At 35.1% G+C, this 26,542-nt stretch overlaps 1 protein-coding gene across 1 annotated transcript; it reads left to right on the top strand.

Moving 5' to 3' along the window:
* The first annotated feature begins 22,316 nt into the window (after nucleotides 1-22,316).
* Nucleotides 22,317-26,033, top strand: LOC139868385 (uncharacterized). Its single transcript, XM_071856719.1, has 2 exons — nucleotides 22,317-23,204; nucleotides 25,926-26,033. Exons 1-2 carry the CDS (start codon nucleotides 22,317-22,319, stop codon nucleotides 26,031-26,033), a joined length of 996 nt encoding a protein of 331 aa, XP_071712820.1.
* The last annotated feature ends 509 nt before the right edge of the window (nucleotides 26,034-26,542 follow it).

The raw sequence follows: 26,542 nt of genomic DNA, 5'->3' as shown, positions 1-26,542 counted from the left end.
TAATCTTCTACCATATAATAACTTCTTCAAACATGTATGTAGAACCAAACGAACAACCAATAAACCAAAAACTAGTGTGGGAACGATTTTGGAGTAAATATAAACCATACCTCCCACTTGCGTTCTCCCGAAATTAACTTCCCAAACCGTAGGATGTATAGGATGTCCATGCTGGACATGACCAGCGCTTTACAGATTTACACTCCTGGTGAATTACTACTACCTGGAAGGGTAGATAGGAATTTTGACGCGGACACCGTCTGGAGGCATTTGTCAAATTATAATGTTTTTACGCTGGGAGGAAGACACTCCTATTTAGATATTAACAAAGCAGAGCTACGTATTATACATAGATTTTTAGCTAATTTGATTACACAAAGAGGTAAAAACAAGGAGAAGATGACCTTACACGACTTATTTTACCTTAAGTGTATTCGAAACACAAGAAGCTTCATTAATATCCCCTACTGTGTTGGTTTTTATCTGTCCAAAATGGTGGCAGGAATACAGGACGGGGGAGTAATAGGAGGAGGTATTTTTGTTACTCTCATTGGAGAGTTTTTAGGTGTAGATAGGGATCAAGGGGGGTCCACTGATGGTGTGTAGGGAACAGGTTGACACTTTAGGATTGAAGGTCTATCAGGGTGCTAAGGTATTAAAGAGCAGAAGCAATCAGGCAATGCCATATGATGGTAGTCATCCTCAGGTAGAGAGAGGTTCAGATGAGGAAATGGAGGAAGCGGATGACATTAGGGATGTCATTAGGGAGGCTATGACTGACGTCTACCAGCGGATAGATGAGGTAGAAATGACAAACGAGGATAGACATAGTCGGTACGAGCAGTGGCAAGCCCAGAATGTGTACGAGCATTCCAGGCAACGACAGCATGATAGATACCACTATCATCAGCATCAGATCATGAGCCAGCTATCACCTCAAGTACCTAATAACTACGTACCGACCCGACCTGCTTATTATCCTCCATACCAGCCCGATATGCGACCACCATTTACTCTCTACGACCCTAACCAGGTCTATCAGTACACCTATAACCAACCATGGAACCCGCCCAGCGACATGAACTGGAACCCCTATCCAGATTGATACAGTTCCCGTTGGTGATTTTTTATTTTTTTTATTATTTTTATTTATTTATGTTTAAACATATAATATTGTGATACTTTTAATGTAATGTTTAATATTTTTATTATGTTGTACTAATATTTCATATTTGATTTGAAAGTGGGATTTTAAGTCCCATTTCAAATTACCATGCATGTTTATATTTGTATTGTATGTATTTTATTTCATGTACACAACAGGGTAAAACAAGCGCATTTTCAAAGACTGGCATTAAGTTCAGCAAAAACTACTAATTTTGATGACAAAACGAAAAACAAATGTGATGTAACAACAAGACGGAATGAACAAATGATGTGCACCATTTATCATTCAGCAAACAAACACCAATATGTTTGGAAACTATGGTAAAATTTAATCATTTTTCTACGCTAATCACCCGCAATAATTTAAATTGTTACTGATTTCTTGCAAATGAGGGCATTGCAAGATCTTAAGTGTGGGAAGGGGTTAAATTATTTCGGATTTTTAAAAAAAATTTGACTTATACACTTGGTTACCATTAAAAATACTAGTAACGCAGTAGTTGTATTAGAATCTAGTGCTCTCTGATAATAAAGAACAACTCTAGTCTTATATACTGACTACCAATTCTTGTAAAAATTTTCAAAATTTTCAATTAAATGAACTCAAAATTATGTTTATACAAATTTATGAATGATAAAACTAGGTGTTAACACCGAAATTATTGTTACCTTGTAAAGGACATAAATTGAGAAACAACCCAACATGTTAGAATTCATTTAAAATGAAATAGAGGAAAATAAAAAGGCAAAGAAATGAAAATAAAAGCCAAGTGTGGGAAAAATTTACCAAGTTATTTGGAACATATCTCACATATTTTTGTACAAATAATTGAAAATACTTTTGTTTTGGACGATATTAATCAGTTTTACCCAGTTTATTATAATTTAAAAAGAAGTAAAGTCTTCCGAAAAAGACACGCGCTTCTTGATTTAGGTCAGGAAGTTGTCATCGTAGAGACTACGAAAAACCTTCAAAAGTTTTCTCGAAAATCAGCTGGAAATCCACGGACCTCAGCATCAAACAGGGTCCCCAAGTGGTCAGACTTATCCTAACCATGAGAGGATCTGTCTCGTACAATGGGGGGCACCGTGCAAATTAGCTTATAAGACTAATGAATCAGATCCCCAGAAAGGATAAACTCCTTAAAGATCAAAAATCAGCTTTTAAGCCTGATATTACTCAATCCTTGAGATTGATCTTAAAGATTGAGAATTACAAACTTATGGAATTCGATGATATTTAAACTCGAGCTTGAACGAGAAAATATTTTGATCAAATTACAAACCGATTTATTTTTTGAAAACCCATTTTCAATGCATTCATTACCATTGAATCTAAAATCCTAGGAATTCACCTGGAATTCATTAGGTCACATGAACCAAATCGGGTGTCAACCGTAAGAATGGTGGTTGCATAGCATGGTCGAAGACAGGACCTTGTGCCAGACCGAAAAACTATAGGGTGATCTTTACTATTGCTCCTACAAAGAATAGTAATTTCATCCGACACGATATAGACCATAATTAAAAGCATGTCACGGGACATTGCCTTAACAGTTGATTGTTCAACGCTTTCCTTTACAACCGGACGGTAGTTTACCGAAAGGTAATATACGGAGTAAGTAAACTGGACGTGTTACTTTCCCAATACAAGGTTAGGAAGTGGGTGACACAAAACCGCAAGTTTTGAGCTAAAATTTTCAAATCTGAAACCCACAAAACCCACAAAAACATTTTGCAAACACCGGTGAAGGGTTATTTCGGAAAACTTATCTAGGGTAAAAGCTAGATTAAATTTTTAAAAGATCAAATATTTTCATAAAGATCCAATTTCCTTAAGGATCTAAATTTTCATAGTCATGTGGGACTGTAAACCACAACGTTACTATCATTGTTCATACCGCCAAATCAAAATCACTGATGTACAAAGTGTGAAGAATAAAGAAGTGATTCTAGTATTTTTATTTCAAGACCATATTGCTTGAGGACAAGCAACGCTCAAGTGTGGGAATATTTGATAATGCTAAAAACGAACATATATTTCATAGCATTATTCCTCAAGAAAGACAAGCTTTTAGTTGCAAATGTTTTATTTATAAGTGATATTCGTTTAAATAATAAAAGGTGAAGACAAAAGACAGATTCGACGAATTGATGACGCAAACGACCAAAAAGCTCAAAAGTACAAAGTATAATCAAAGTGGTTCAAATTATTGATGAGAAACGTCTATAAATTACACGAGTACGAGCCGCAAAATGCAAAGTACAAGATATTAAATAGTACGAAAGGACGTTCGAAAATCCAGAACCGGGACCAGAGTCAACTCTCAATGCTCGACGCAACGGACTAAAAATTACAAGTCAACTATGCACATGAATATAATATAATATATAATTAATTCTTAAAATTATATATATATATATATATATATATATATATATATATATATATATATATATATATATATATATATATAAAATATAAAACCGTCGGCAAACTAGCAAACAAACATTTGTGAGCTGGATTCCCAGGCCATGCGATCGCATGGCCAAAAGGCACAAATGCCATGCGATCGCATGGCAGCAGATACCTGGCCACATCAATAAATTTCAGCATTTTCGGACGAATGTTTTACACATATTTTCAATCTCTCTCTCACAGATATATATATATATATATATATATATATATATATATATATATATATATATATATATATATATATATATATATATATATATATATATATATATATATATATATATATATATTATAATTTTAATTTTAATTTTAATTTAAGATTAATAATAATAAGGGTATGTTAGCGAATGTTGTAAGTGTGTAAGTCGAAATTCTGTCCGTGTAACGCTACGCTATTATTAATCATTGTAATTTATGTTCAACCTTTTTAAATTAATGTCTCGTAGCTAAGTTATTATTATGCTTATTTAATGCCGAAGTAATCATGATGTTGGGCTAAAATATTAAAGACGGGGTAATTGGGCTTTGTACCATAATTGGGGTTTGGACAAAAGAACGACACTTATGGAAATTAGACTATGGGCTATTAATGGGCTTTATATTAACTAAATGATACCTCGTTAATTTAATATATAGACTTATAATTTGACATATTTATATATCTAACCACATACGCTTGAGTGGGTACGGTGGGCAGGATATCTATAAATACCAATAATTATTCATTTGACCGGATACGGGGATGGATTAATAATCAATAGACTCGTTGAAACAGGGGTGGATTACATTCAAAGGTAATTGGTGTAATTGTTAACAAAGTAGTAAAACCTTGGACTACACGCAGTCGATAACCTGGTGTATTCATTAAACAAAGTATTAAGACTTTGTTACAGTTCGAATCCCCAATTAGTTGGAATATTTGACTTCAGGTATAAGGATAATTTGACGAAGACTCTCGCACTTTATATTTATGACTGATGGACTATTATGGACAAAACCGTATGGACATATCGAATAATCCAGGACAAAGGACAATTAACCCATGGTACTAAACTAAAAACAACACGTCAAACATCATGATTATGGAAGTTTAAATAAGCATAATTCCTTTATTTCATATTTTATCGCACTTTTATTTACTGTCATTTTATTTAATTGCACTTTTAATTATCGTACTTTTTAATTATCGCAATTTTATTTATCGTCATTTTATTTATCGCATTTTAATTTATCGCACTTTAATTATTGTTATTTACTTTACGCTTTAAATTAAGTTATTTTTATTTTTAATATTTTACATTAGGTTTTAACTGCGACTAAAGTTTTAAAATCGACAAACCGGTCATTAAACGGTAAAAACCCCCTTTTATAATAATAATACTACTTATATATATATTTATATATATACAAATATAGTTTTAAAAATATAGAGTTAAACTTGGCTAGCTCCCTGTGGAACGAACCGGACTTACTAAAAACTACACTACTGTACGATTAGGTACACTGCCTATAAGTGTTGTAGCAAGGTTTAGGTATATCCACTTTATAAATAAATAAATAACTTGTGTAAAATTGTATCGTTTTTAATAGTATTTCCTAGTAAAATATAAGCTATTTCGTATACACCTCTACGCACATCAAAAACCATTATCTAAATTCTCAATGGAGAGAGAGACTCTTCACGTTATACTAGTATACACCTCGAGGGTGAATAGTCCTAACAAACGTTTTTTTAGAAACTGACAAGATGGGAAAAACTTGTACAACTATACATTATAGGAATTTTATCTCGACACGGTGTGCCTTTGTCATTTGTTTCGGATCGAGATGCTCATTTAACTTCTAGATTGACACACCGACGGTGTGCCTTTGTCATTCACACACCAACAGACCAAGCAAACATACAATTCAAACCTTGGAAAACATATCACAAACTTGTATTATTGCCTTTAATTGATTCCTTTTACAACGATAGTTATCATTCGAGTATTAACGCAGCACCTTTTCGAAACTTTATATAGCCGCAAATGTCGTTCTCCTATTTGTTGAACCGAAGTAGGTGACAAGTAAACCACCGAACCTGAACTCATTTATGAAACAACCGAGAAATTGTTCAAATCCAAGAAAGGCTCAAGACGGCCCGAAATCACCACTATGTCGATGTTAGACGTAAACCTCTCAAATTCCATGTGGGTAACCGCGTAATGTTAAAAGTCGCACTTTGAAAAGGTGTAATCCATTTCGGGAAACGTAGAAAGCTAAATTCGCGATATTTTGATCCTTTAAAAAACTTGGAGCATATTGAACCCGTTGCTTACCGTTTCAATCTCTCGACTCAATCGAATTCCGTTCATCCTACATTCCATGTATAAAACTTAAAGAGGTGTCTTGCCAAACAACAACTTGTTATTCCTTTCGATGAGCTTAAAATCGATGACAAACTCCATTTCTTAGGAGAACCGGTTGAAATTATGAATCGTGAAACCAAACTCTAAAACAACGTAAAATCCCGACTGTAAAAGTTCATTGAAATGCCCAAGGAAGTACCTTTGCTTATTCGTAGAATTGGCAACGCAAGATCTCGAGGAAGAATCAACGACTACTACTTCCAACTAAATTTCGGGACGAAATTTCTTTTAAGGTGTAGGTAATGTAACATCCCGCCTTTTTCCGTTAAATTTATTTTAACACCATCTTTTTTTTAGATAATATTTTTCGTTATCTAAATTTGTATCCCCCGTTAATAAGTGTTTCCAATATTTTCGTTATTTAATTATAACATCTCTTGTTTACTATAGCATTTCCAAAATAATTCGTTCGGTTAATTCACGCACCCGCTTTTAAACTCGGGGGACTATTGGCGTCAAGTGGGCAAACTAGTTGACTAGGTCAACTAGTCAACCCACCACCACCACTCATTCACTCTTCACCTCCCACCTCTATTTTTCTCTCTAGCAACAAAACCTCATTTTCATCTTCATCACTAAATCATCATCCAAATTCAATCTAACAAGCTTACAACAAAACAAATTACATATTTGGAATCCTCTCTTCATCCTCTACAACTTGATACTAATTTCGCCTCATTTGGGTAACTTTCTAAAAACTCTAGATTTCATGTTCTTAGTGTTTTTGACTTGAAATGGTGTTAATTAGTGTCTATGGCTCATTGTGATGTCGTGTATGTAATTTGTATGCTCGATCTTGTAATTTGACATAACTAGCATGAAAACTTGAAATGGGTTAGTTAACTCTTTGATTTTGGTTAATTAAATGTTGTTAGATGTTAAACCTTATATGTTAAAAGTGTTACTAGCATAATTAGCTTCGTTTTGGTATGTTGGATGACATGAAAACCTTACATTAACATGATTATTGATTTTGTGATTCTTGGTTAAGGTTTGATAGATTTTTAAAATGAACTTTTGATGCATTAAATGCTTTGCAATGTTGTTGGAAAGTGTTTAGTTGTATTGTATGCGTAATTACCTACGAAACGTCATATTATATATGTGTAGTAAGTTCCCGAATCATGAAATGCGTTTTACGAACTTGAAACTTGAATGATGAACTTTTAATGATCATTTGACGAGGATTTGGTCATTTAAACTGATGTGCTTGTTTGATGATATGTTTTTAGTTTTATTCCTCGTTAAAATACCTTTCCGACGATGTATGATATGCATTTTAAGTGTTTGCGGTTCATAAGTTGTGTTTGAAATGAGTTTGGTTCGAGACTTGTCAAATTTGCTGCAACAGCAATCTGTAACTCATTTGGACGTCGTCCCACACCTTGGACGCCGTCCAGGCCTTCATTGCTGGACACCGTCCAGCCATTTTGGACGCCGTCCAAATGAACTGCAGATTTCTACTTTGCTTGGTCGTTGTTTAATTCTAACTATGCTACGCACCTCCGATTAATATGAAACTTGGCCAACATGTTTATATATGATTACTAATTGAAGAAAAATTGTCGGATACCCGACCCGACCCGTTGACTTTGACCAAGTTTGACTTTTAGTCAAACTTAACCAAAAACTTATGCAATCGTTCTAATCCTCTTATATACTTGATTCTTGTATGAAACTTGATAACTTGATTCACATACTATATAAGCGAGTCGTAACGAGCCATAGGTCTAATTGAACATATTTCGACCGACCTTGTGTCGTAACCGGTAATTGATATAACTTACTTATTTAGGTCAAGATTAAACAACTTTCATTGCACAACGTTTAAAATGAAGTACTTTGGCATGCAACTACGGTGAGATCATAGTCCCACCTTTTAAACAGATTTTACTCTTTAAACTATGGGATGAGAAATATATACGTATCATACTTTTATGCTTTGAACACATGTACGAAAACAAACATTCCACAGTGAGTTAGAACAAAAAGCCTCAATTCAATTATCATTAGTTACACCTGCAGGGTGTAAACGTTAACTTATGTTATGTGATCACATGGGCTTGACGAGCCCTCATTCGGACGGTTCGCTACCGTTAGCGGATGAAATATATTTTCGGGTATAGTGTATGTTCTAACACTACGTAACAGGGTACAAAACAATTAAATCTTGATAATTGGGTGCTCGCGAACGTACTTTTGGAATGCAAACGATTTAGATAATCAACGTTATGGAAATACAAAATCTTGTGGTTCAAAACAACGTTTACAAATACACCTATGATTTCACCAAAGTTTTTCGTAGACAGTTTTCTATATGTTTCTTAGGTTCATGAATGGCTATTTGATACATGCTTCCGCGTACACTTATACTTGCTTGGGGTCAAGCATACATGCATACACTCTGAATACTTGCTTGGAGTCAAGCATACATGCATACGCTAGTGATAGCACCTTTGGATTCAACTTAAAGCATACATACTTACGCTATTTATAGAAACCGTGATTTTTAACTAATTATGTCGCAAGTTATTTCAGTTATAATTTGTTACTTTTGTAAACTTAAACTCGTTGTCGAACCGTTTGGTAAACTAAACATCGTAAGTCTTATACGTCTAAAATGAATGCGACATAATTTTGGTCAAATGTGTCTCATTTAGGGACTACGACCACGTAACGGGAACTAAGTTAACGACACCGTCAATGATGATTTTGTCGGGTCGTTACAATTAAGTCCGGATATCATCGATAATCATGAGGTGATCATCTAATCCGTTAAGTCAATCATAAAGATTGAGGTTCATTAGTCTTAAAAGCTGATATCTTACCTTTCCGGAGGTTATCCAACTTGGGATCTGATCAATCACAGATTTATGTATCATGGTACGCTCCCCATTTGACGAGACAGATCTCCCTCATCGAGATAAGTCTGATTACCAGTTTCCCTGTCTGATGTTGAGGCCTGGTAGATTTCTAGTCGATGTTAGAAATGACTTTTCAAGATTTTCCGTCACCCTACAACTGGTCTGGACTACAACTTCTAAAATAAATCAGCAAGTGTGTCAATTTGGAGACTTTACTCCTAAAGTTATACAAAGTGGTCGGACGCAACATTGTCCTTGTTAGGAGAAACAATGAGGATCGCCCTATTAAAATGTTTCGATCTAGCGTATGGCCCGGTTTCGACCACACGTCCAATCACCATTCATACGGTTGACACCCGCCTTGGTGCAGGTGACCTACGTATGAATTTTTATGTTCGTGTAAGATTTCACATTCAAAATAATGAACATGTTTTGAAAGTTCAAGACTTTCACCTCTAACAGTACCTCATAGTGATATGATGGGTAATGAAATGGTACAGCTTAAGAGGTATACGTACCAAGTAAAACGGTCGGAAGACTTTACTTCCTAGTTGCCTACTTCCCATATGACAAGATTTTCTGCTTGTTTTAAGAAAGGTATGAAGTAGATAATACCCTTCCGATAAATCTCAAAAACCTTTGGGTGCATAGCTTTTGGCTATGGGTTGTGTTGTCTAAGCAAACACAAGCACGTAGCTATTATTCCTAAAAAGGACAACACTGGTAAAGCTCAAGGCTCCTCTTCCCACAATATCACACCATTAGATGATGTAATAATAAAATGGTATAGTTTCGGAAGTCTGCTATACTAAGTAACCAAAAATTTTTGATCTGGCACGTGATTCGGTCACAAACGTGCTATGCAATCACCTCTCTCTCACGGTTTACACCCGTTTTGGTACAGGTGACCTACTATTGAGTTCCCCGAACTCGTAGGATTTCATGTCTAAGAAAATGAACATGTGGAACAATTTAGGCTTCTTTGAAATCACGAAATATGCCATAAAATGCCAAGCCATATCAAAACCAATTTTCATAACTAAGGTTTTGGCCGAATTTTAAATTTTTTTTCTACTTTTTTTTATTATCTTTTCGATTTTTTTTATTTTTCCCCTAATTTTTTCAATCTTTTTTACGACCAAAACTCGTGAAACGTCAAGTCTTTTTAGATCAAAACTAATATGACGATGATTTCATTAACAACCAACTGAGAGATTTTACATCCCCCACCCCACACTTGAGATCAACTAATGTCCCCATCACTTGAGATCAAACATAGATTAAAATAGAAAGGGTAATGTGAGAAAGAAAATATAAAAACTTATCGAGTTTAACCACTTATCGCGGAATGCTTGTGACAGATGGCGCTGAACTGACAGCCAGCATAAGAACATCGTCCATTCCCGATCATCACACCAATATCATCAATCATGTAATTTTGCTGAACTTAATGCCAGACTTGAAAATTTGTTTCACCAACTAACCTACTAAAAGAAAAACAAAAGAACTACATAAACGGGACAAGGTGGCACCACCCGATGCCTAAACGCCTTGCCCCAAAAATAAGTTTTCAAAGTACAGAAGCAGAAAACATAATTATTCAAATACAGACCAAAGGAAAGGAAATAGTTTTAAACAAATTACAACATGATCATCTGGCTCGCAGGCCCCTCCTCAATAAAAGTCACCAAACGGCCAATGGCCTTGCGGGTATCTCTCATGGAACTGCCTCCCCAATCGGCTCATAGCCGTTTTCCATCAAGGCGGTTAAAATATCCACCTCCTCAACCTGCAACTCTTCATCAATTTCAACCAATGAGCATTCTCCTGAACCCTGTAACTCTGGGAATTCCTGCAAAAACTCAGACTGGACATCCACAGTGTTAAGAAAATAACATGTATCATCAGTGTAGGCAGGGTATTTTAAAGCATGGTCGATTGAGAATGTTTCACTCAAGTCATCTATCTTAAGGGTCAACTTTTAGCCATAAACATCGATGATACATCTAGAAGTATTCAAAAATGGCCGACCCAAGATAAGTGAAATCCTTTCATCCACCTCCATATCCAAAACCACGAAATTGGCTGAGAAAACCAACGACCCGGTCTTAACTAGCATATTCTCTATAATTCCCCCAGGGAGTTTAATAAAGTGGTCAGCTAGCTGAATAGCCGTACACTTGGGTTTTAACTCTAGCTGTAAATAAATAGAATAAGGCATTAAATTTATGCTAGCCAACAAATCTGCCAATGCCATCACACAATCTAAATTACCAAGTAAACAAGGAATGGTGAAACTACCAGGATCCTCAAGCTTCTCTGAAAGCTTGTTTGCAACTACCACTGAGCATGCGGCATTCAACCTGACTGAAGACATGTTCTCCAGCTTCTTCCTATTAGTTAGAAATTCCTTAAGAAACCTTGCATACTTTGGCATACCTACAATCACATCAATAAAAGGCATATTTATGTTAACTTTTTTAATCAAGTCCATGAACTTGGAATTTTCTGCCTCCAGCTTCTCCAATCTCTGCTTCCTCGGGAATGAGAGCGGTGGTTGATACTCTTTAACTACCGGTTTAGCAGCAACGGTTTCTGGTACCCTTACAACTTTCTCAATCACCTGTTCCGGCTCCTTTTCCCCCTCCGGTTCACTAGCCACAACTGTCTCACTATTCTTAGCTAACGGAACCTTCAAATCGTACTCGTCGGGCTTCCTAGGTGGATCATATGTTAAACCACTTCGGGTGGTGATAGCATTAACTTGCCCATTCTTTGGGTTAGTATTTGTTTTACTCGGTAACTCCTCCGATTTCCTCTCATTACTCTAATTAGCCAGCTGACCAATTTGTTTCTCTAAATTCTGAATAGCTACTTGTTGATTTCGAAACATTTGATCATTCTTCTCATTGTTTCAGGTAACAGTAGTAACAAGCTGAGTATGAGATATCACAAGCTTTTCGATCATAGCCTCAAGGTTGGACTTTTTCTCTTCGGCTTGGGGCTTCTGAAAATATCCGGGAGCTTGCTGTTGATAACCTTCACTAGATCCTGGCTGGAACCTCAAACCTTGATTACCTTGAGGATTATAAGGATTGTTGAAATTCATATTAAACTGAGCACATCCCTGAAACTAATTACTGTTCTGTTAACTAATAAAAGCGATCTCTTCTTTCTGATTCATAGTCAAACCCGCATCACAATCTTTTGCTAAATGTAATCCCCCACAATATTCACAACCAACCTTCATACCATGAATATCCTTATCCAACTTCTCTAAATGCCTACCAAATTTATCTAACTTAGCATTTATAGACCCATAATCATTATAAGCACCAGTGGTTTAGGTACGTTTAACTGAAGCTAAACGGGATGAATCATAATCTTGATGCCATTCGTGAGTGTAGGCAGCTTGCTTTTCAATAATATCTAACGCCTCTTCTTCTGTCTTATCCATTAAAGTACCACCTGCTGATTGATCAATACTCTGACGAGTTGGTATATCACAACCTTTGTAGAAAATCTGGACCTTTTGTAAATCATTCAACCCGTGTTGCGGAAATGAGCGCAATATATTAGAAAATCGGTCCCAAGCATCAAATAATGTCTCACTGCTCTTTTGTCTGAATTGTGAAATTTCTGCTTGAAGTCTAGAAGCTCGAGACGCAGGGAAAAACTTTGAAAAGAACTTATCTACCAACCCATCCCAAGAGGTAAACGTACCCTCGGGTTGCTTATCTAACCATCTCTTAGCTTCTCCCTTAAGAGTCCAGGGAAAAAGCCTTGTCTTGATCGAAGTATCAGCAACCTCATTCAGCTTGAATAAGTTGCAAACATCATTGAAAAACGAAAATGCTCGTTAGCATTCTCACTATCCTTGCCATGAAATTGGATATCAGAAGAAATCAAACTCAGAATTGGACCTGTGATTTGGAAAGGCTGAGTGATGTTTGGTTGAGTAATCAAATTTCCTTGACCAGCTCGGGTGGCCTTCAACTTTTCTGCCATAGTCTGAGGACGAGGTGGTTGATCAGCCATCTCTTCAGTCTCGAAAATATCTAATGAAATGTAAGTGTCTTCCTCTTCGTTGATTTCAGGTGGTGTATCGGGCACCACAGTCTCAGAATTACTACCTAAATGAATTATATTATCACTCGAAGAAACTGATAAATCCACTGTAGACTGTTGCTCTTGACTTAACACTCTAAATAACTCTCTTTCGGGTTCGTCAAATGGTCGAAGAATCAGAGAATTTGAAGAATGCATATGTGGCATACACTACCTGCTATCTTGCAAAACACAAACGATAAAACGCACCGACTTAAGAAATATCTAAAATCTAATAAAATAAATCCTAATTAATCGTAAATAGATAACAATCTCAAATTGACACAACTTTCCTCGGTAGCAGAGCCAAAAACTTGATGTGTCAAATTGCGTATATAATTTATCAGTGGAAAACACCAGTTTAATTGATTAAACACACTAACAGGCAGTGTACCCAATCGTGTACTAGTATGATTTGGTAAAGTCCAAAGTTCGTTCCAAGGAAAGTTTTTGTATCAACTTAAGGTTGTAACTATAAGTAATTAAACTACTTTATCTAGAAATCTAATGAAATTACTGGTTTTTGTAGTTTGGCTATTTAATGATTAGCATAATCAAGAAATGGTTTATAGAGGTAAAAACAGTATTTTTGTTCTTTTTAGTTTATGTGCTAGTACTTAACAAATAATAAAGATAGATTTGTATTCAATTCAAACAAGAATGTTCATCTAGACCTATTACCCTCGGTAATGGATGTTCGTGTTATTAAGATTGTTTATCTCATCTATGCATGCAATTTAATCAAACGGGTCATCAAGAGTTCTCTTAACGACCACCCAAACTCTAATTACACAGTGTAGGGTTCCCTTGCACTTAAGACCTTATTGTTTGTGTTCAACTAATTAACTAACTTAGTATTTGATTAACAATTGTGCTTATGTTCGCTTACATAATTCATTCCTGTTCAATTTACTAGTCTTTACCCAATTTACCCCTTGGTCCGGTTTAGCAAACAACCACTTAAGACAAAACAGTTGTAAATTAAAGTGTTAAATTAACCCGGGGTTCCCTTGATCAAACAAACACAATAATCAATTGAGAGCAAACATGTAAACATGAACAAGCATGGATCTTTTAATCAAAACCAAATTAACATGCACAACATCCTTGATAATTTAAATAGACATCCAAAACCTCGGTTATTAGTCTAGACAAACATTAAATAATTAGCCAACAATCATGGCTAAAACCAAAATAACAATCAAAATAATAGATGAATTCATTGTTTAAAACAAAGAGATAAACCTAATAGATGAATGAATATTGAATGAATGATGAATCGAAGCACGTTCCCGTAATGATTGAAGCATTAGAATGATCTTGGGATTCCCCAAAAATCACCCTTTTTCGTCCAAAAGCTGCTGCAATTCATCTGGGAATACAATATGGAAATTAGGGTATTTTTCCGAGCTTTAAATACCTTACAAATTCGTCTGGGCCGAGCCATGGTCGCGTCGCAGACCCTATATGTCGCGCCACGAAAATACACGTGAACTGGGACTCTTCTAAAAGCTCTCCTGATCTTGAAATACAGCAAACGCCGCGCCGCGGCTTAGATCCTCGCGTCGTGGCCCAAACTGGTTCTGAACCCTTCTTTAACCCCTTTCCTGATGCCAAATCCTGTTGATTCCCACGCCGTGGCAAATGGCACGCGCCGTGGCCTTCTGTGAAACCTGATACTCACGTTTCTTTTGCACTTTTTCCTTACTTAAACTAATTCAAAACCAAGATATCCAAAATGTACTTCACTTTTTCAACCTCGATGCACCAATAATAATAATAATCGATTAACAAAATGCCTCAAAAACTCCATAAAATGCCACTCTTCTACAATTAACTCTTCAAACTCGAACGTTCTCAATATTATAAGAAATAACAGCCAAATCGTATCCGAACGGACTAAAATGTGATCGATATCGCTAAGGAAAATGTGTATAAAATATGCGATATCATGCAGCCAGCACAGGTTTGTTTATGTATACACAACAAATATTGTTATGTTGAGTGTTTAGTTTGCTGCCTAGTCTACCAGCACAAGGTAGACAGTATTCTTCAACTAGCACAGGATGTGTACCCAACAATTTAAGAATATCAAATAACTCAGCATAGAAGAACTAGTATGACTGGAAAGCAGCTTACTACATAAGACAGCTATGCTCCATTACAAGCATAGTAGTTTCCTGAGTGGTCTACATCAATTGTACTATTCAACAGAAGTCAAAGACAAAGTTGAACAAAAAAGGACACGCATCGACGGCTGACAAGTGACCTTACAAGACCACGTGGGAATGCAAAAGTTTAACGCATGTGCAGACATGTGTTATTCTTTGTCAACGCCTAGGGAACACAACATTCTATTTGTTTAATCAAATAGTGGTACCAAACCGAATCGGGGTCTTCCTGCAAATAGCTACCAAAGAGGAAAGAAGAGAGCACGCTCTCTTATGCAGTTGTCCCCATAAGTACAGACATCCTATGTACCAGTGGACAATAGAATATTTACACGACTAATAGGACTACTATAAATTGATGTATTCACTATTGTAACAACTAGTGTGGTGTGGGTTTTATTTATTAAGAGTCCAAACGTGTAATAGCTTTAGATAACCTCAATAGCTATAACTTAGGTGAATCTGTATCAACCAACTATCATTCCACCAAGGATAGTTGTGATTCTTTGTGATTTATATCAATAAAGAATAATCGTTGTAAATTATATTTGACTCTTATTTAATTTACTTGCATGAATACTAATTAGCTTAACCTGTTAAGATAAGCAAAAGAATTGTATTTACCCCCATACAATACTCCTGTTATTAATCAAGGGACCAACATATATTCATGGTGAATGTGAAATGAGTTAATCTTCACAATCATATCAATTTATAACATATAGATTACTCAGCAAAAGATCCCAAAATAAACCTAAAACAGACAAAATCACTGTTTATTTCTCATTAATTCCTTTAGTGCTGGCTTTTAGTGTTTTCTTTACAAATCATAGGTTTTGTCATCATCAAATAGGGGAAGAGTGTTGAGTCCCCAAGGTGATTAAGGATTTAATTATGACAAAACAGCAATTATGTACATAAGATGTTATGTGCAGTCAGTATACGTTTACTCATCTATAGACAGCATTTGTTGTTGTGTCAAGTGTGCCAGTATGCTGCCTGGTATACCAGCACAAGGAAGACAGTATTCTTCAACTAGCACAGGATGTGTGCCCAGCAAATTATGAAGATCAAGTGAACCAGTAGAAGAATCAGTATAACTGGTAGCAACATACAACACTTAGACAATTATACTCCATTACAAGCATAATAGTTTTCTGTGTGGTCTACCTCGGTAGTACTATTCAACAGCAGTCGAAGACAAAGTTGAACAGAAAAGGACACGTGTTGGCGGCTGACAAGTGACCTTAGAAAACCACGTGAGAATGCAGAAGTTTAACGCATGTGAAGATATGTGTTAATACTTTGTCAATGCCTAGGGAACCTAATATTCTATTTGTTTATTCAAATAGTGATGCCAAACCGAATTGGGGTGTTCCTGAAAATAGCTACCAAAGAGGAAAGAAAGAGATCACGCTCTCTGTTAATGTTATCTACACAACTACAGACATCCTATGTACCAATGGACAATAGATTAATTATATGGATAATAGGAGTCCTATAAATAGATGTTTTCCACTATTGTAATATTGAGTGGTGTGGGTTTATTAAATAGAGTCCAAACTTGTAATACCTTTAAGATATCTTCTTTAGCTTAACCTAGGCGTAATCTGTATCAACCAACTGTTTATTCCGCCATTGAACAGTTGTGATTCTTTGAGATTTATATCAATAAAATAATAACCTTGAAAATTACCCAAGACTTATTTAATTATCTGTTTAAATACACTTAACTGCTATATAACTTGTTTAAGCAAAAAGAATTGTATTCACCCCCCCCCCCCACATTTACAATACTCCTGTTGTTATCTAAGGGACCAACAGAGGAATTGAATGATGATGGGTTTGAGAGTTATGATTCTTATAGTGATGAAGAACGTATAAGGAAAAAGAAAATTTGTGGGATAAGATAACATGAGGAATCAAATGTTGAGTTTGGAAAGACCTTTTTTTTCTAAGCCAAAAGTTTGAATCAAAACACGATGTTAAGGATGCAGTTATTGTACATTCTATTGAAACAAGAAGGAAACTTGTGTTTGTTAAGAATGATAAAAGAAGGATTAAGATTCAATGTGAAGGGCTTGTTACTAATCCATTTGTTGGTGATGGTGGAAGTCAAAAGTTAAACATTGATAGTGGTAGTCAAAAGTGTGATGTGGGACCCAGTAGTGTAAAGAGAGGTGGCAAAAAAGGCAGTTTAAGTGGTAAGATTAAAGACAAACAAGTGAAGGGTACATCCAAAAAATGTGATAAGGGGAAATCTTCTGGTCCAGATAAGGGGGCATACGCCATTGTTGAGAATGAATGTGGGTCATCTTGGAAATGGTTCCTAGAGTGGTTGGGTGAAGATCTTGGATTTGGCACCAATTCTAACTTTACATTCATATCAGACAAATAAACGGTATTAACTTTGATTAATATTTAATTAGTTTAATTAAGTAAATGTTTAATTTGTTTAATTAAGTTTATATTTAATTAGTATTTAAGTAGTTTTAACTTTGATTAATTAAGGATGCAAGAATTAAAGGAGTTTGATAATGCTGTTTATTAATACTTAGCTTTAACTCCTCCTCATCAATGGAGCTACCAAAGGATTGTGAATGTTATTAAGAAGAAAGATAAGTGTGATGGCCCTTTAAGTATCGGAGCTACCAAAGTGTTTGAGAAAATAAAAATTGAAGAAAACAGATGCAATGTTTTATAGGGAGGAAACCAAAAATACCAATTAACTGGACCAGCACTAAATGGACAACAACAAGAGTAATGTGTAGTTGACATGGAGACAAAGACTTGTGCTTGTAGAAAGTGGGAGTTAACTGGCATACCTTGCAAACATGCAGTTGGAATTAACTGGAATATGGCAAAAATTGGTTTTGAACCTGGTGACCCAAAATCATGGGTTCATTTTGTTTATATGATAACTACTTGGAACAATACCTACCAGTTTACAATTGACCATGTGAATGGAAGGCATTTATGACCAAAAGCTGAGGATTTTTGCACACTTGTAGCATCAAAGAAGGTTTCAACTCTTGGAAAACCCAAGAAAAAAAGAAGAAAGTCTGCAAATGAGGTTGATGCGATTGGTGCAGGAGGTAAACTGTCCACTCAAGGTATGCTTACTTACTTTGGATTGTTAAGTAATATGATTACTGTTACTATTAAGTTATATTAAGTTTATTACAATTTTTATTTGTTAAACCGTCTAATAGGCAAGTTAAAGAAATGTGGATCATGTGGACTATATGGACATAACAAGATAGGTTATAAAAATGGGGAATCTACTAGTGGTGGTGGAAGTGGAAAGAAGAATGACAAGGCTGTAGGAAAGGCAAAGAAGAAGACTTGAATGTTATGATGTTGTGTTTCTTTTGTAATGTATTTTGTATAACCTTGTGAAATCTTTTGCTAGTCTATGTAATGGTACTTTTATTATTAAGGTTGTGTAATGGCATTCTATGTATTAGCTTTTGTTGACTATATAATGGTAGACTATGTAATGGTACAGTTTGTATTGCTTTTAAATCGTTGTTTGACATTACAAGTTCCAAAAAAATTGTTGTTTGATATTACAGGTTTTGAAAATGTTGTTGAAATTTTGCATTTGCTATTTTGATTACACTTTGCATTTGTAATTGCACTTTGCATTTGCAAATGTAATTTCACTTTGCATTTGCACTTTGCACTTTGTAATTGCACTTTGCATTTGCACTTTGTGATTGCACTTTGCATTTGCACTTTGTAATTGCCATTTACATTAACACTTGTAATTGTTGATCATTACACTCAATCTAAACAACCATTGTTGATCATTACAACCATTTTAAAACCATTTTATAGTCATTTCTACATCCATCGTTGAACCAATATCATTACATAATTTCAAACAAAAGTGTTACATAGATAATGCATAATTCCATTACACAATTCCAAGCATTGTTGCTACAGCTATTGTTGAACCAATATCATTACACAATCTCAATTATCATAGTAATATATAACAAACACAATAATGTACATTAATTTCCAATTTCTAGCACTTTGTTCTTGATTTCTAAGTCGTTCATAAACTGAAGATATGGCTGGATTTGGTGGATCGTACTAAGCAAAGAAGGTGCAACTAGACCTATGCACCATATAAAATCCATCACATTAATAATAAATCTTAACAAAATACTCGATTTTAAGTTTTAAAAATTATGGTTTTTGCCACTAAACTGTGATGCAAAACATTAGACTAGGGTTTGAACTAGTTGTGATATAGGTGCAATACGTGATATACGAAGTACAGCAGCTCGACCGCACCAGCAATCCATTTCAAACTAGTTGTGGCTCCAATTGAGGTTAAATCGATTTGGGTTTTTTTTTTGGATTTCTAGGGTTTTCATCGATGAGTTGAGAGGGAAAGATGATTATATATACCCGCTTACTATCTTGTTTCAGAAAATAAACAAAAATGACTAAAATACCCATCATGTTTTAGGCACATGATGAGATTTAATGTCCATTTTAAACGGCTGGGTGTTAGAGGGACTCGATGAGTTTAAATGGTATAATGGAAGGATGATGTTAGCCAGAAAAAACCAAAGGGACGTTGTTAGCTTTTTGTGTTTAATCGAGAGACCAACAGCACAAAAAGTTAATATTTTTAGAAAAACTTAACATCAAACGGATACCCGATTCCCCGCTTAATTCAACGGATATGGATATGGATATGGATGGATGAATTATATTTAAATAGATATGGATATGAATATAGATATAGATATGGATATGGAATTTAAAAATTAAATGAGTATGGATATGAACAATGGAGGAGCTTAATGGGGACCAAGGAGGACCTTGGCCACCCTAAATATTTGAACAATGGTTTAGATATTTTATATTTTATGAGTAATTATAGAGTATTTCTTGGTGTAATTTTATATTGATCCTCGCAAGTTTCTAACTAATATTAGTTACACTCCGTGTATTAGATATATCAATATCAGGACTTTTCAAAGTTCCATTACTTCTATCTATATCTTTTCTATACACGGAGTATATCTTATAAAAACTTTCTAACGATTTAATCAATGTTGTAAATTATCACTCATCCTTTTATTTATTCTAGGCTTTTTTAATTTGGTCCCTAAATGCTATATTTACTATTAAGCTATACATAAACATATTTACGGATTCTTTATAAATTAAAGGTTTCTAACAATTAATTTTTTTAATAATATTTCATTAAATCTATTCAATTATGCATAATTAATAGTCACTTAGAATAAATAATTATATAAGAAAATAGCAACACATTTACATTCTTTACTTTTTCAGTAAATTGTTGTAAATGCAACGGTTTGCTAGCTATGGGATAGGTATACACAATGAGTTTAGTCGCATATATTAAGGATAAACGATAGCGTTAAGGATATACATCAGTTGTTATTTTTGTATAGGATTTGTAGCTATCTAGTCCTAGTTTGTATGATATTTTATTAGCTGTACATTGTATATATATTGTACTCTTTTCCCTTCAATAAAATCAAGTGAATTACAATTCTCTATATGGTATTCAGAGCCATGGCTCCTTAACCAATTTTTTTTTCTTCTGCCGTTGTTTACCATTAACAACAAACAGCCTTAATTTTTTTTTTTCCAGTCGATTACAATCTTCACAATGTCATCCCATATCATTCCCAATGATGTTGAACCTAAGATACCTATTCATAGTGTACCCCACCTCCGGCACAATTACCAGCTTCGCAGTTTTCTTCGGAGGATTTGGCTACAACATATGGCATGAAGGAAACTTTCAGCTACAATGAACAAGGTCCTGAAATCAGAGCAAGAATAGTAATCTTGGAGCTCAAAAAACCTCGGTCAATTACAAAGACAAGCTAGCGGAACTATTCTTAGCTCGACTGCACGCCTGTATAACAAAGGAAAGGGACAAGCTCACTTTTCTCTGCAGGTTTACCAATCACCTATTATATCATTTGCTTCGGTGGTGTAAAACAATCATCTGATTGTTACCTTCGGGGAATCGCCAGCGAAATAAACCTAAACAATCACCACTTAATCTTTAATCCCAGTGACTTGTACGTCCCCATTCCAACACTATCGCCGGTTATTATACAAACAATTGGCGCCATCCATGGGACTCACATCTTATTCATCTTGTTGAGCAAGAACCGACGACATGGCGGAGTCCAGTCACACACCCCCGGGTTTCATATCACCCAGAAACCCACAAACCACAGAATTAGCACAACTAGAGTTCTTAACTGTAGGGACCTTGACCAAGTCACCTGCCACTCCTGCTGCGTTTATCTCAACGAAGTATCAAGGTTCACATTCCGCGGAACCACCGCCACTGATAGATAAAACCTTCGTCTTGAATAATTACGATCATATCATATCGGTCATAAGGAGTTTAAGGGACACGGGAATCTTACAAAGTAGAAGGGTTTAAACGTACGAAAGCGAAGAATATGACGAGGAGCTGGAAATGGAACCTCCAAACCAAAATCCGTAGCCCCAAAGTTTTCCAGTAAGCTCGTCTACAGCCACTACCACTCAGACAAGGGAAACCACAAGTATATCTCAGGTAACCCTCACTATACCTACGACACCCCTCTATACCTAAAATGTACCAGTTCCAACCGTGTCCCTAGTACCTCAACCACCCAACAGATATATACCCCCGCCACACCCAAGCTGGGGTAGCGTGGGACAACCAAACCACTATGCATGGCCCTAAGGAAACACTCATGTCACTCCCAACATACCATGCAAAGAGACAACACCTCTAAGCAACCTACTAAATGCCTCCGTGCAACCCATGACCAGCTACGCTTATTTCCAAAATTGGAATCACCCACCACAACAGATGACAACCACCTGGATGTATCCTCATAACCAAGGGGGGATGTGTTACACCCAAGGTCACTAGATTCTACCCTCAATTGCTACCAATAACAACTCCTGGGTTAACCAAAAAACTCCGTTTGTGCCGTACATCCAACATTGTGCATTCCCCGATGGAATGAAAATCCCCGCACACCTAATTTATTACGAAGGAAAAGATGACCCAGACGATTTCCTTAATATATTCGAAGGTGCAGCACGAATGTCCAAATGGGATATACCCGTAGCATGTCATGCATTTTCTTACATGTTAAAGGGAGATGCAAGGGTTTGGTTTGACTCCCTATCGAAAGACTCTGTAGCTAGCTTCGACGACCTAAAAAGACAATTTAGGTCTAAGTTTACCCAACAAAAGCGACACAAAAAGAACCATGTGGCTGCCCATGGAATAAAGCAGAAGGATAACGAAGCTACTAGGGCCTTCCTTACTAGGTATACCAATGAAACCCAACAAATCCCAAACCTACCAGAAACACAGAGGATATCCGGGCTGCTATATGGATCTAGGGTTAGATCTCTCATTGAACACCTTAGTCGAGACCTACCGAACACCTACGAAGCTCTGCTAGAAAAAGCATATATATGGATAGATGCAAAAGAAACAGCAGGTAGCTTCATCCTAGACGAGGCACCCATAAATAAACAAAAAGAAAGGTTGGAAAGAAGGGATGACAAACATGGTAAGAAAGAGGATAAGGGGAGATTCCACCCTTACCGAAGGAAAAATGAAGCTGGGATCTTGGGGGCCCTGATAAAAACCCCCAACGAAATCCTAGCAAAGGAGAAAGCGGCTAATAAGTTCAAAGCCCCAGGGAAGATGTCCAACAGAGGAAGGAACAGGGACATGACCAAGTTTTGTGACTACCATAATGATTTTGGTCACGAAACAGATGAGTGCTTCAACCTCAAAACATCCATTGAGGAAGCTGTTAAATCGAGAAAACTGTCCCATCTCATAAAAGGGATCAGAGAATCAAAGAAAGAAAGGGTACCAGAGAAGAGAATGGAAGACACGAGGCAGGAAGCTGAAAATGCAATATTGGCAATAGATTCACACCAACCTTATAAGAAAAGGGACAAGGGCCGGATTGTCATATCCCTCAAACAGGGCCGGGGAAATATGACTTCACAATATCACAACACAAGTATGTATAAACGAGAACGACTCTACATGAGACATTTTAACAAAATTTGATTTGCAGCGGAAACATAATAATGTTTTACATAATGAATTTCATATGTAAGTAACAAATGATAAGTCTAATATGTGGACTCCAATGCAACAGCTAACTAAGCATCACAGGGCAGCACACAAGCTAATCTTCACCTGAGACAAACATGCTTAAAGTGTCAACACAAACGTTGAGTGAACATCATAGGTTTAGCAATCATAATAAGTTTTAGACCCCAAGATTTAATTCAAAATATCAAAATATTCAATATGCCATGAGTTATAATATCAAAATAAACATTAACCCCTGTCACTGTACGGGTGTCGGCAATCATTATTATGTATCCCCTTGACGATCATGTCAATGGGTAGAGATGTCACTCCCAATAGGCCTACTCACAATAATTAAGCTTGCAAAATTCCAATTCCAGAATTAACGATATTATGGCGGGAATTTGCATGTAACAATAAATACATGTTTAATAAAAGTCTCACGAAATTGCATATCAAATAGTTTAGGCACTTGTGTCCAAATTGTAATCATTTCAAAAGCAAGCATGTGTCTCACCCAAAGTTCAAAATAAGTAAATAGAAAAAGTTAAAAAGTGGGGCTATGAAGTTCATCTTAGTAGCAAGTAGGATATTCCATGGAAGTAGTATTAACGGAGTATGTAATCGGAGATCTCAACCTAGATATATAACGTTTAATTAGTTAATGTATAATAGACATAAAGTTTGTTTATTAATATAGCAAACTATATTAATAGTGACGGTTTTCGAGAAAAGTTCCTATTTCTCAAAAGTTTCTATTTTTGGAAACCTACTATTTATGGAAAGCTTCCACTTATAGTAAGTTTCTAGTTTAAGAAGTTCGGTTATAATTCTTAACAAAGATGTTGTACAATTTCGCCAAAACTTTGTTGCTAACATGCAAGTCACTCGAATGATCTATTGTTATCGGGTGCCCAGGATTCTTGGCCAGAATCTAAGCCATGGCATTTGAAATCCACAAGTGATTTCCATAAGGCAAAAAGGATCACCCTAGGCCACAAATAGGTATGATATTTGTAGTCTTTGTACGCTATCTTTAATTATAACCTTCACGTTATAGGTGTATACACATAACGAAATTATTAATGTACTTATTAATTATATATATATAGTTGATAATATACTTAGTGTACTTTAAGTGTTACCATATAGATAAGTTTATAAGTTATAATAATAGTATTATTATCTAATTAATCAACCATTATGTAATCTCATCATTATATGTGTTACATATATAAATATACACCTATGTGATACTTACCTATATATATATTCTTTATTATTATCATCATGTATGAGTTTATAGCTATATGATATATATGTATATTATATGTAAGTGTTAGATATATATAAATAAAAGATGATACATATATATACACTTATATTACTTTTCTTTTTATGTTTACTAAATTTTTATACTTATACATACGCACTCATTCATACATACACTCGTACGTATACATACGTATATACACATACATATACACATATGTATATATTCATATATACACACACACATATATCTACAATGTATACATGTACATACGTACGTATGCATGTATGTATATCATTATCATTATTATTTACAAGTCAATATTCATCAACCTAATCTTTTTAATCACAATCATAAATCATAATTATTCTTATTCATAATCTTTACTTTTAATCATCATTATCTTTATATACAATAATCATGATCATAATCTTTTAACTTATTATTATTATCTAGTTTCACTCATAACCTATAATTTTCATAACCATTATTTATATAACTAGCTTCAATAACATGATCATAATTATAATACATCATTCACAATACTTGTTCTTATTACCATAATCTTTTATCATAACTTATATTCATACTCTTTTAGCATTATCAATTTCATACACAATATTCTAAATTTTACTTGATCTTATTAACTAGTTCATATCTTAAAATTATACATACATCTTATTCATAATAATTATATTTTAAAATTTTATACTAGTAGAGTCTTCAAGTCACATGCATAAAGATTCTGATATCCTTATAATTAAATTGCAAGATTATATAGTGAAGATTACTTACGGATGTAATAATTTATAAAAATTGTTTCATGACTAAGAAACCAAATTCAACTTGTTTCGATCGTCTAACTCTCACAATTTGAATTATTGTTACATAACAATTAAAACAAGTTTGTTGAACTCCAAATATGCATTGATCAATACTAACAGTTTAATTTGTTGACTCATTACTACCATATAAATCTTTTGTTCATAATTATGTGTTCTTAGTACATCTCATTCATTATACATAAACTATAATAATTAATGAAAAGAGTTAAGTTTTAGTTAATACCTTAGGAGTGTTTTAGCAAGACAAAGGTAATGAACTATGGTGGTGAAAGTGGCGAAGGACAGCAGCAAAACAGAAGCAAAAATAGCACGAAAAGTAGCGATTTTGGTGGCGTTTAAGTGGCGGATAGCAGACAGATAAATAGAAGCAGCAAAGGTGCAAAACATGCGGGTTTTGAGGGCTGTTTGGGTGACGGTTTACAGCAGCAAACAAGGGTGGTTTAGGTGGTGTTTGGTGGTTAAAAAACACAGCAAAAAGAGCTGCAGGAGGTCAATTTTAAGGCTGTAGAAGATGGCTTGTTGCAGCTGCAAATAGCAGCCTTTTATGGCTCAAAAAGACAGCAGAAACAGGAGCAATAATATGGCGATTGAGGGCTGTTTTTGGACTGAACAAGGTGGCGATTTGGTGGCTGTTTTGAAGGTGGTTGTAATCGATGCAGGTGAGGTTGTTGAGGGGATATTTTAGTCGATTAAGGTGAACTGTTTTGGTAGACAAAAGGTGGGGTTTGGGGAGGTTTAAACTGTCGACAAAAAACAAGCACAAGGAGGGATTTAGTGGTTTAATGTGTGATGACTATTATGGGAATTCATGAGGCCTTTTTATAGTTGAAGTTTAGAGTCCTAAACATATTACAATTACTAGCATTTGCTTGGTAATCAAGAACTTGGATCAAGATTAGAATACAAGAAAAAGGTGGTTGATTAAGATTAGGATTAGTCATGACTTAGGGATCAAGTTCCCTTTTTTTTAAATACCTAGCCGAATTTTTTTATAAATTATATATGTATTATATATTTTTTTTATTTACTCGGCATATTAATTATTTATATATTTTATAAATTATTTTTTTATTAAAATGTTACTTTTA

Source organism: Rutidosis leptorrhynchoides, chromosome 9, assembly GCF_046630445.1.
Source record: "Rutidosis leptorrhynchoides isolate AG116_Rl617_1_P2 chromosome 9, CSIRO_AGI_Rlap_v1, whole genome shotgun sequence".
NCBI lineage: Eukaryota > Viridiplantae > Streptophyta > Magnoliopsida > Asterales > Asteraceae > Rutidosis > Rutidosis leptorrhynchoides.
Note: the sequence above shows the minus strand (reverse complement) of the source record. Positions and strands in the feature narration are given on the sequence as shown.

Excerpts from the sequence above, each read along its gene's own strand:
- LOC139868385 (XM_071856719.1), top strand. The coding sequence starts at position 22,317 with ATGTCCAAATGGGATATACCCGTAGCATGTCATGCATTTTCTTACATG. Across the intron at positions 23,205-25,925 it reads AAAGGGACAAGGGCCGGATT|CAAAAAGAGCTGCAGGAGGT; the intron begins GTCATATCCCTC and ends TAAAAAACACAG.